At 33.6% G+C, this 11,911-nt stretch overlaps 1 protein-coding gene and 1 long non-coding RNA gene across 2 annotated transcripts; one reads left to right on the top strand and one right to left on the bottom strand.

The window, feature by feature from the left end:
* Nucleotides 1–347: 347 nt before the first annotated feature.
* On the bottom strand, nucleotides 348–4,885 carry LOC112051820 (biogenesis of lysosome-related organelles complex 1 subunit 1). The gene is made up of 4 exons (XM_024090619.2): nucleotides 4,586–4,885; nucleotides 3,952–4,024; nucleotides 2,626–2,882; nucleotides 348–1,583 (listed from the first exon to the last, which is right to left on the bottom strand). The coding sequence occupies exons 1-3, from the start codon at nucleotides 4,644–4,646 to the stop codon at nucleotides 2,633–2,635; spliced, it is 384 nt and encodes a 127-aa protein (XP_023946387.1). The 5' UTR covers nucleotides 4,647–4,885; the 3' UTR covers nucleotides 348–1,583; nucleotides 2,626–2,632.
* A 164-nt stretch (nucleotides 4,886–5,049) lies between these two features.
* Nucleotides 5,050–6,727, top strand: LOC128198757 (uncharacterized). The gene is made up of 2 exons (XR_008251460.1): nucleotides 5,050–6,209; nucleotides 6,471–6,727. It is a non-coding gene; the product is annotated as an uncharacterized LOC128198757 (long non-coding RNA).
* The last annotated feature ends 5,184 nt before the right edge of the window (nucleotides 6,728–11,911 follow it).

Here is an 11,911-nt window from a genome sequence, read left to right as displayed (position 1 = left end):
AGATATAGTTTTTAATTGAGTTTGTATTTGTTGAATATGAATATATAGTTAATGGAAACCACGAAAGCCTTCATTCTAAACATGGAAAGAAAACGAACGCTAAGTATATTAATCGATCTTTTAACATAAATAAAAACATAATTTTATTTATGTCTGCTAAAGGTGGCAATAAACACAAGCCGACACGCACACATTTACACATTTGTAAGACAGACAGATCACCATTCTTGAATCGACCATCGACATGCTTCACTAGCTTAAACCATTAGCACTAGGCAGTAGGCACCTACTTATTAAGTACTAAGTAGGTTGTTTCGTTTCGTATTTCATGGTCTGTGGATCTAAAGAATAATTAATTATCTAAAGATTAAAGTTAAATTTTTTTTCAAAATTAAATTCGAATAGAAGAGAGAAAATAAACTTCAATTTGAAGATTCTTCAACAGATAAATAGGGGACTAAATTAGTTTTTGTTTTTTGTAGTTGTACAAGGTACCCACAAGGTACATTTTATCATATTTTATAAATATGGTAAACCTAAACCAGTTTTTAATTTTATAAACTGGATGAGAGAGTTTTGATTGATTTTTTTTGCAATATAGGTATAGTTGAAATCAAAGCATTTTATACTTAAACACATAAAGGCCAGTCATCCAGTCAATAAACCATGTGATGTCTCATTAAGTGGTGAATCGGTTTTTTTTTGTTTGATGTTTTGTCATAGATCGTTAGATGGGCCTCAAAGCGTCGCGGAATTGTCATTGGTTTCGCACATTGAGTACGTCATCACTCGTAACACATTTCTCTTTAACCATGTTGTGGATTGTTTTTACCCAACTGCAAGAAGGGTTTATGTTTTTCGCGCGTATCTTGTATGTATGTATGTTATCTTTATTTATTTATTTATTTAAGCCTTTACAATCTAAATTAAATAATATTTATTACAGTTAAATTTCATCCCACTGCTGGGCAAAGGCCTCCCCCTTCCTCTTCCATTGTGTCCTTTCCATCGCTGATCGGGTCCAGTATGTCCCTTCAAAGGCAATCAGATCGTCTTTCCATCTACTAATTGGTCTGCCTCTTTTTCTTTTTTCCTCCCTTGGGCACCACGATGTTGTTATGCTACTCCAATCGTCATTTAATTTTCTTGTTATGTGTCCTGCCCAGTTCCATTTCAACCTCTTTGTTATTTTTCCTCACTTTACTTTTTAGTCGAATATGGGTATTTGGCACCCTTTCAATCAATTTTATGTTTAAGAAGTTTCTTTCCATGTTGCGTTGTGTTGTTTTTAGTCTCTTTATATGGTTTCTATTCAATGCCCATGTTTGACAACCATAGGTAAGGGATGGTGTTATACATGCATCAAAAGTTTTCGCTTTGAGACTTACTGGTATGTCCTTGTTTTTAAAGATATATTTTAGGCTCCAGTATTTATTCCAACCTTGTTGTATTCTTTTATTGATTTCCATTTCCTGCCAAGTTATCTTTATTACCTTTTCCAAACCACTGAACGGATTTACGTAATTATAATAGGATATCGTTTGATTTGTCTCAATAACCCAAGTGTTCTTAGATAGGTGAAACTTAAAAAAATAACAAGACGACTGTGAGATGCTATAGACTCGAAGTGAAAAAAAAAATATTTTTCTAATATTGCAATATGGGTATCAAATTCAAAAGCTTTTTGTGAGGCTTCTAAAATGGTACCTATATCATGGCCATGTTTAAAAAAAACTACAATTAGAAAAATGTTATTTATTAGTTGTCTATACAAAATACGCGATGCGGATGACTAATAGGTGCGAGCAGATTTGTGAAGTGAAGTTATAAAATAGACTAAATTAAATATATTGATAATAAAAATCGGCTAAGTGCGAGTCGGATTCGCCCACCGAGCGTTCCATAGAATTTTTTGAATATTTGCTTAGCCTCGGTTGGACGTTAAAATTATCGTACTTTGTAATAAACGTAATAAATAAATCCGAAATTAACCATCTATCGTAACTAAAAAGTGTGAAACAAATAAATAAATTAAACAAATAAAAAAACCCGACTGCATAAAATATAAAAAACTGAAATGAAAAAAAACAAGCTCAGTCTAGAAGTGTAAAAACGCTATTAGAAAACTGTCGGGACCTTAGATATTGGATAAAATGATTTTCTTCTACATTATTCAATAGGTCCCGACACCTGAGAGGGTGGGAAATTTAATAGAAGGTACATAATTATTAATTTCACCATCCTTCAAAATCCCCACCTCTATAGAATAATTTAACATCCGCTAATAAGAGTGTACGAGTGTAGGTTTGAATGCACCTTCAACTTTTCAGTTATGTGCATTTTAAGAAATTAAATATCATGTCTCAAACGGTGATGGAAAAACCTGTAGGATTTTTTTTAAGATGTGTGAAGTCTGCCAATCCGCAGTGGGGCAGAGTAGTGGACTGTTAGCCTAACCCCTCATTCTGAGAGGAGACTCATGCTCAAGAGTGAGCCGAACATGGGATGTTAATGATGATGATTATAATATATTATACGATTTTTATAGTAGTATTTTTTTACATAATAATGTGACCAATCAAACTGGCCTCAATAAACTTCATAATAACCCTAATCACATCATACCTACTGATTACTGACTACTACTAGGGTTTTCTTGTGTAGTCTCATATGCCCGTTCTAAAGTATCTGTTATAATTTTCATGTCATTCTCAATACTCCGGGCCCAATTTTCAACATCGCCTATTTCTTTTAATGCACTACTGAAATTTTCTACCAGCGCTAGCCATTGTTGTGTTTGTTTAGAAAAGTTTATTGCTCCCTGGTGAAGTAATTTTGCTTCAGCATCCAATTTCTTTTGGTTTAAATAGGCCTGGGCCACTCTGTAACAAGAATAAGGAAATGTAAATGACATTTGTATGTCCTCCTATCTAAGAATACATAAGTGGACTCAATTTTTTGCTTTCATGGATTGATGGGATGACGCAGAAACACAACCACAAAGACTAATTTGCAAGGTATAAATATAACACAAAACTTTGCATTGTTCTAACCACCAGAAACATTTATTTGTCTCTGAATGGTTAAGGTAACAGCTCATAATGGAACCAAAATACTTACCTAACTTAACAGAAATTATTAGTCTTTTGTTATGCCTTATTACAACAAATTTAAATTAGGTATGTATCTGACTTTCAAGGAATTAAAATGACATTATTACACTGTATTTTTTGGCTTCAGTCTTTAATTAGACATATTTACATTGTCAGAATCTCATTTAATACAGAATTGGTAATTACTACCATTTCTGTATTAAAAGAGATTCCAGAAAAACTGTGAGTCAATTAGAGCACACACTCACATGAAAAAGTTGGACAACTTTTGTATACATATAATTGAAAGTGAATCGCGACTCTGATACAATATATTAGTCCAATTTATTAGTTGGACGATTTAGCTGGAGAAGATGTGCGGGCTAACATATATCTCTATACATGTTAGTATACTCTGTGATTTAGTTGGCCAACTAAGAATTCCAAGTGAGCAGGTGCTATTAAAGCAGTTTAATGAAAAAAAAATCAAATATGCTTTAGTTTGACTTGTATTGTTATCAACCCATATACGGCTCACTGCTGAGCTCGAGTCTCCTCTCAGAATGAGAGGGTTTAGGCCAATAGTCCACCACGCTGGCAAAATGCGGATTGGCAGACTTCACACACACAGAGAATTAAGAAATTTTCTCTTGTGCAGGTTTCCTCACAATGTTTTCCTTCACCGTTTGAGACACGTGATATTTAATTTCTTAAAATGCACACAACTGAAAAGTTGGATGTGCATGCCCTGGACCGGATTCTAACCCACACCCTCCGGAATCGGAGGCAGAGGTCATATCCACTGGGCTATCACGGCTCTTGACTTGTATATGTTTATAATAATTTAAGCTATACTTACCCAACATTTAAGTGATCAACGAGAGCTTGAGTTAAATCATTTGCTGCTACAATGCATTCTTTGCGTTTCTGTTCTGAAATTGTATTTAAATAAAATATTATTTGTCCACATAGGCCCAAGTAGAAATTGGTAAGTAGGGCTTTCTACCCAGGTACCTGGACCCATGGTTTCATTGTAAGACCCAGGTATCTGAGTTCCCACGATGATGAATGAATGAATCAAAATTCTGAGATAATTTGCACTACAAGTAATTAAAATACCTCTAAAATAAGGTATTAAGTTTTTTTTTTATAACAATACAATAACTAACTTTGAAGTTAAGTCTGGTAATGTTGCTGTGTTCGTTTTTATTTTGTTTTATTAAGGAATCAGTACAATGTTCCCAAAAATATTCCTATAAAGGCTTTTGCTGTAAAACACTTCAACAAGTGTTTTATTTAAAACATTTTTAAAAAGTATAGTGGAAAAGGTGGAACAGTAGAGCACAGCTAATTCATAACTTACGACTATTGAATCATCCATTATAATATTATTTGTTTATTTATTGCTATTACAAATTAGTCTTATAACTGGAATGTCACAGAGAATGATTAATAACATTATGTAGCAAACTCTACATAAAATTATTATGTACCTTGTATAACTCTCTTAGCTGCTTGTTTAGCTTGATGTTCTTTAATCAGGGCCGACAGCATCTTCAAAATATCTAATTATCTATTTATAAAAAATGGTTCAGTGATATTCTTGAAGATTTTGAATTACGAGTAAAAGTAAAAATTGAGAGGAGCCAAGTAACTTGCACTCGCTTAAGAAAATAGAAACACGTGTCACGTATTGTTAAATCTTGTTATCAAGAAAATAATTACTTAAAGTTAGATCTAATGTTTGTTTAAGTATTTTGTTTAATTTTCTATTTTCAAGTTGAAATGTCAGAGTCAGTCAGTCAGATCCGTAATAATATGTCAATGTCAGTTGTCTTTTTTTTTATTTATTTTACGGCCCTGGAATGCCAGTCACAGATGACAAATGAAGATGTCAGTTGTCACTTGCATAGGCCATAGACTACAAATCGATATTCGGTTTCGATACCTCAGCCGAATTATGTACGCAGCATTACTCGTCCGAGTTATGCAGTGAAGAAAATATTCTTTCTTTCGAAATTTCTTTGCAAAATACGCTTTAATCGACACAGAAGTGAATAGAAATTTGTAAAGCCTCCATCGCACTCCTTCCTTAACTATACTAAGAGCTCACGACAGTGATGCCAACTTTGCTACATTATAGCTAGATCAGGGGCCTAATTGTCTAACGCAAACGATTGAATTTGACAGTTGAAATCGTACGTTTTTACTTGTCAAACGGCTATTTCGGATTGTGTAAGCCAATGGAAAGCCATCGGTTGGGCATAGTTAGTTCATTACGATTAGATCGTTATTTTTATACGAAGAGTGAATGATTTGATATGATTTGACAGTTATTTGCGATTGTCTTCGAATTGTGTAAAGTTTTATGTTGTCTTGAGTCACCTTTGATCGTAAAACGGACAAATTGTGGATGTCCAAAATTCCAAAATAATTATTTATATTTTATTAAATATCTAAAATTAATATTTTTTTCCATTCTAAATCTCTCAATTCAGTCTCCCCGACCACAGTTAGCATTTTTAGGACGAAACTTGGCGAAGTGTTTAGTGCTTTGTTTGTAAACAATGAACTCTCTTAGAAAAAGTAATAAATAATATATTCTTTGCAGTGAACCTATAAAGTCAAAACAATGAAGTTAATTCAGTGCTATTAATCGATTTATATAGGATGCTGAGACTTGGACTCTGAGAGAAAGTGAGAAAAAGAAGATACACACTCTAGAAATGTGTTGTAGAAGAACGCTTGCATATCCTGGACACAGTTTCGAAACAACATCTCACTCCTCCAAGAACTGGGGATCAAACAGCATCTTTCTTCCAGCATCTAATGTCTTACACACACTTCTTTGGACGTACTAGACAAAGAGACGATAAGTCCATATCCTTAGAGAGACATAAACTCACTACCTACGATATTTAATACCTTATCATGTTGTAGATTTCTGCGACATCTTGCATGTTGTTGTATCCAATGTGTTTGGATTTGTGTTCCTGGGCTTATGTGTGTGGTTTAGTTAAGTTTACTTAAGTTTGCTGGCTATTAAGCAAAAAGGAATCGAATTTCATTTTTAAAAGTATGATTATGCCAAACGAACTCTTTCGTCATCGCTCATAGGTACATTTACATTTTCCATTGGTGCATGCCCACCCTAGGAATCCTAGGATTCTGAGCTACTGAATAGGAAATTATACTAGATAAGCCAATGGGGTGGGAGTAGAATAGGATAGGAATAGGGAATGAGTCAAAGCGAAGCTTGTCTGTCCGCTATATTATCTTAGTACACAAACTACACTTACTTTGAGACTAAATGTAAGTGTAGTCTAAGTGATGTGTGTATTTTATAATATGCTCAATATTAACAATTTTGCTTTACAGGAGATTTGGAATATGCCCTATAACTGCAGACTCCAATATTGCAAATAGCACCTGCAATACAGTGGAATAACATATTGGTGTGCTGAAGAAAAGATGGCAAAGGCTTTTAGCTGATAGGATATTGTAATGATGACCCTGTTCTGTTCAAATCATAAATGTGTGTGTATTATCAAAATATTTGCATAGATTGTGAAATGCTGATGATATTTAATTTGGTTGGATTTTGATATTTGAAAATAAAAGAATACTTACTTTGCTGAGTTTGTTTTGTTGTAGTCTTTTCCAAAACTAAAGCTTTCAGTTTAACATTTTACTATTAATATTTTTTTTTTACCATTACAATAATTAAATAAATTATTCAAAAAAGTGTAGTTGTAGAAAATACATTTTTGAATTCAATATATTATTTTGAATATCGCTGTTTAATACATGTGTACGTTCGCCCCCCTGCAGTTTCACCCACAGAATTCCTGTTCCTGTGGGAAGGAGTACATGGCCTATAATACTCAAATGTGGATTTTTATTAGTAAAATAATCTTCAAAACTGGTTCAGTAGGTTCAGTGCTTACCCCTACAATCTCACAAACTGTATCTTTTTATCACAGTATCTAGACTACTAGTATTCTAAGAATTGTGAAAATGACACCTCTGAGGGTGAAATAGGGGTTGGAAGTTTATAAAAAAAAAAAATTCAAGTTTATTTATTATAATAATAATAAATACAGTAGACATAGACTTTCAGATAGACATTTTTTAAACCCTGAAACCACAAAGCTTAAAAAATAATCAAATATATACTTCTCATCCAAACAGTCGGCCTGTACAGTACTTGCAGACACTGTTTTGATGAATAGTATATTTCCTTAAATCAGAAAAAAAGAGTATTACCAAATTAGAATATAAATCTGCTGAAGCCTAACTAGCTACACCAAAAAGGGGTCGACTCGACACTGAGGGATCATAAGTTCAGCCCTGCCCACTGTACTTTACAACATATTGGCCATACTTAAATGTTAAATCATATTTATTTTTTAAATATGTTTTACCGTAAATAAATTATTACAGATGCAACCTTTCTAACAGCTTCAGTCAATCACAGGATAGGTACAATGAAGTTACATACTATAAATAATCAAATTTATTTTATAATTAACAAAAATGAGTAAGAATATAGATGGATGGCTGACATAGAGAGCTCCTGGGATTACACACACACACCACACACCACATAATTCTTAAAGCTGGCTCAGCTAGTCAGTCTTGTTGTCAAAGCACTCATCTTCATGTCTCTGTGTCAATATCAGTGGTTCATCGTAATGGTCTGTTCATAGTAATGAATTTAGTCTGAAATTAAATAAAAAATTAATATTTTATACTAAAACTTAGATAGAATCTTTGAGAGAAAAACATTAACAGTGGTGACCTGGGTTCGATCCCCGGCTGGGCCGATTGAGGTTTTTTCAATTGGTTTAGGTCTGGCTGGTGGGAGGCTTCGGCCAGTTTCCACCCTACCAGCAAAGACGTACTGCCAAGAGATTTAGCATTCCGGTACAATGCCATGTAGAAACCAAAAGGGGTGTGGATTGCCTTCCTACTCCTAACAAGGTAGCCTGTTACCATCTTAGATTACATCATCACTTACCATCAGGTGACATTGTGGTCAAGGGCTAACTTGTAAAGAATAAAACAAAAACCTGCTCCAATGTGGATTGGTAATATTATGGTGATAATGTATAATATACCACTATCAGATGTTAATGATAATTAATGTTCCGGAGGTCCTGTGTTTGATCCCCGGCTGGACCAATTGAGACCAAGCGATTTAGCATTCCGGTGCGATGACATGTAGCAACTGAAAGGGTTGTGGATTTTCAGCCTAACTTGTAAAGAATAAAAAAATAAGAGTAACATTTTGCTCTCAGTAGAGGATTTTGAATGGTTTGAATTTGCGGACCCATTGTTATTATGACACTGTTGTTGGCTGGTGAAGCAATCCAGGAATAAAACACCCTAAAGAACTGTTCAAATCCTTTAATAATAAGTCTGCTTGTGAAGTCACTCATCACACACTTAGGTAAACCTATATTAGTGCTGACTCATAAGAGACTTAGAGATTAACACTGGGATAAAAATAACATGCGGACTTTTTTAAGAGACAGAGGTAATGCCCACCCTCCCCTTTTGCGCAGCCAGGATGTGCTAAATACTTCCCAACAAAGAAATTATTGCTATAACTGGCAGCAGGGACATGTAGTAGATAAGTAGCGCGACCACTAATTAATCGGCCATTGTTCTTCAGTTGGCTAACTGTAGTTAACCACTTGTAGTTACGCTAACCACCCTAGCTCTGCCATGGGCGTGGACGTGGAGTTATGGGTTGTTTTAATGAGAAACTTCTTAAGAAATGGACATCGACAAAAGTAGATAAAGGTAGTTTTCTTTTTTGTTTACTTTTATAGTTTTGAGTAACAATAACACAAACGAAGTAAACTTTGCTCATAAGACCACTAAAAATTAGTAAAACTTTGCTCAATTTTTAAATATACTCTTTAACCTGAAAAATAAAATTATTGTTTTGTTTTGATAAATTAAAATTTCTAATCCACAGGTTATTAATATGCTATGTTTCACCACAGACTAATAGGATATCACGTTAATTTGACACTAGCCAACACAGACAACAGGGAGATAACCAAATAGTCCAAATAGCCCTTGGTTAAATTCGTTAATTGCGTTTTGTTACTTGAGTTGCATGTACCATTTTCTCACGCTATTTTCTTCAATAGTAGATATTTTTCGTAAAAATTAATGCTTCTTTAATGTTTTAAGTAAAAGAATTAAAACGTTGTTAAAATATATGAATTATTTTCAAGTTTGACGTAAATTTGATAATATTATAAATATAGTTTTACTGTCGTTTTGCATAAACAATACGCAATCTTCATGAATGATTTCAATTCATCGTTCACCATCCGGTCTTCATATAATGAACTTATTTAGACAATACCAATGTAAAGTTACGATTGATCGTTGATCGTAGCCGATCGTATAAACTTTACGATCAATGAACTCCGTTAGACAATTAGGCCCCAGGGGCCTAATTGTCTAACGCAAACGATTGAATTTGACAGTTGAAATCGTACGTTTTTACTTGTCAAACGGCTATTTCGGATTGTGTAAGCCAATGGAAAGCCATCGGTTGGGCATAGTTAGTTCATTACGATTAGATCGTTATTTTTATACGAAGAGTGAATGATTTGATATGATTTGACAGTTATTTGCGATTGTCTTCGAATTGTGTAAAGTTTTATGTTCATGGCTTATGTCAAAAACTTACGATGGGTCTTGAGTCACCTTTGATCGTAAAACGGACAAATTGTGGATGTCCAAAATTCCAAAATAATTATTTATATTTTATTAAATATCTAAAATTAATATTTTTTTCCATTCTAAATCTCTCAATTCAGTCCACAGTTAGTTAGGACGAAACTTTGCGAAGTGTTTTGTTTGTAAACAATGAACTCTGTTAAAAAGAGTAATAAATAATATATTCTTTGCAATGAACCTATAAAGTCAAAACAATGAAGTTAATTGAGTGCTATTAATCGATTTATATAGGATGCTGAGACTTGGACTCTGAGAGAAAGTGAGAAACAGAATATACACGCTCTAGAAATGTGTTGAAGAAGAATGCTTGCATATCCTGGACACAGTCTCACTCCTCCAAGAACTGGGGATCAAACAGCATCTTTCTTCCAGCATCCAATGTCTTCTTACACACACTTTCTTTAGACGTACCAGAGAGACGACAAGTCCATAGAGCGACAGAAACTCACTACCTACGATATTTAATACCATACCATGTTTTAGATTTCTGCGACATCTTGCATGTTGTTGTATCCAATGTGTTGGGATCTGTGTTCCAGGGCTTATGTGTGTGGTTTAGTTAAGTTTGCTGGTTATTAAGCAAAAAGGAATCGAATTTAATTTTTAAAATTATGATTATGGCGAACGAACTCTTTTGTCATCGCTCATAGGTACATTTACATTTTCCATTGGTGCATGCCCACCCTAGGAATCCTAGGATTCTGAGCTACCAAATAGGAATAGGAAATAATAGTAGATAAGCCAATGGGTGGGAGTAGAATAGGATAGGAATAGGGAATGAGTCAAAGCGAAGCTTGTCTGTCTGCTATATTATCTTAGTACACAAACTACACTTACATTGAGACTAAATGTTGATGTGTGTATTTTATAATATGCTCAATATTAACAATTTTGCTTTTTGGAATATGCCCTATAACTGCAGACTCCAATATTGCAAAAAGCACCTGCAATACAGTGGAATAACATATTGGTGTGCTGAAGAAAAGATGGCAAAGGCTTTTAGCTGATAGGACATTGTACTGATGACCCTGTTATCTGGTCAAATCATGTGTGTGTATTATCAAAATATTTGTATTTGTATATTTGATATTTGAAAATAAAAGAATACTTACTTCGCTGAGTTTGTTTTTTGTAGTCTTTTCCAAAACTAAAGCTTTTTTAACATTTTACTATTAATATTTTTTTTTACTATTACAATAATTAAATAAATTATTCAAAAAAGTGTAGTTGTAAAAAATACATTTATAATACCTGTGTACGTTCACCCCCCCTGCAGTTTCACCCACATAATTCCTGTTCCCGTGGGAAGGAATACATGGCCTATAATACTCAAATGTGGATTTTTATTGGTAAAATAATCTTCAACATGTTCAGTAGGTCCAGTGTTTACCCCTACAATCTCACAAACTGTATCTTTTTATTACAGTATCTTGACTACTAGTATTCTAAGAATTATGAAAATGAGGGTGAAATAGGGGTTGGAAGTTTATAAAAAAAAGATTTTTTTAAGTTTATTTATTATAATAATAATAAATACAGTAAACATAGACTTTCAGTTAGACATTTTTTAAACCCTGAAACCACAAAGCTTAAAAATAATCAAATATATACTTCTCATCCAAACAGTAGGCCTGTACAGTACTTGCAGACACTGTTTTGATGATTAGTATATTTTCTTAAATCAGAAAAACGAGTTTTATCAAATTAGAATATAAATCTGCTAAAGCCCAACTAGCTACTCCATAAAGGGGCCAGACTAGACACTGAGGGATCATGGATTCAGCCCTGCCCACTGTACTTAACAACATATTGGCCATACTTAAATGTTAAAGCATGTTTATTCATAAATATGTTTTACCGTAAATAAATTATTACAGATGCTATCTTTCTAACAGCTAGCAGGATAGGTACAATGAAGTTACACACTAAATAATCAAATTTATTTTATAATTAACAAAAATTAATAAGAATATAGATGGATGGCTGACATAGAGAGCTCCTGGAATTAGACACACACACACACACACACACCACATAATTCTTAAGCTGGCTCA

This window comes from Bicyclus anynana, chromosome 14, assembly GCF_947172395.1.
Source record: "Bicyclus anynana chromosome 14, ilBicAnyn1.1, whole genome shotgun sequence".
Taxonomy (NCBI): domain Eukaryota; kingdom Metazoa; phylum Arthropoda; class Insecta; order Lepidoptera; family Nymphalidae; genus Bicyclus; species Bicyclus anynana.
The sequence above is the reverse complement of the archived record's forward strand: the minus strand, read 5'-3'. Positions and strand labels throughout refer to the sequence as shown.

Coding starts and splice junctions, on each gene's coding strand:
- LOC112051820 (XM_024090619.2), bottom strand. CDS start 4,646: ATGCTGTCGGCCCTGATTAAAGAACATCAAGCTAAACAAGCAGCTAAG. Junction 4,025..4,585: donor AGCTAAGAGAGTTATACAAG/GTACATAATAAT, acceptor ATACAATTTCAG/AACAGAAACGCAAAGAATGC. Junction 2,883..3,951: donor GTTGATCACTTAAATGTTGG/GTAAGTATAGCT, acceptor TTCTTGTTACAG/AGTGGCCCAGGCCTATTTAA.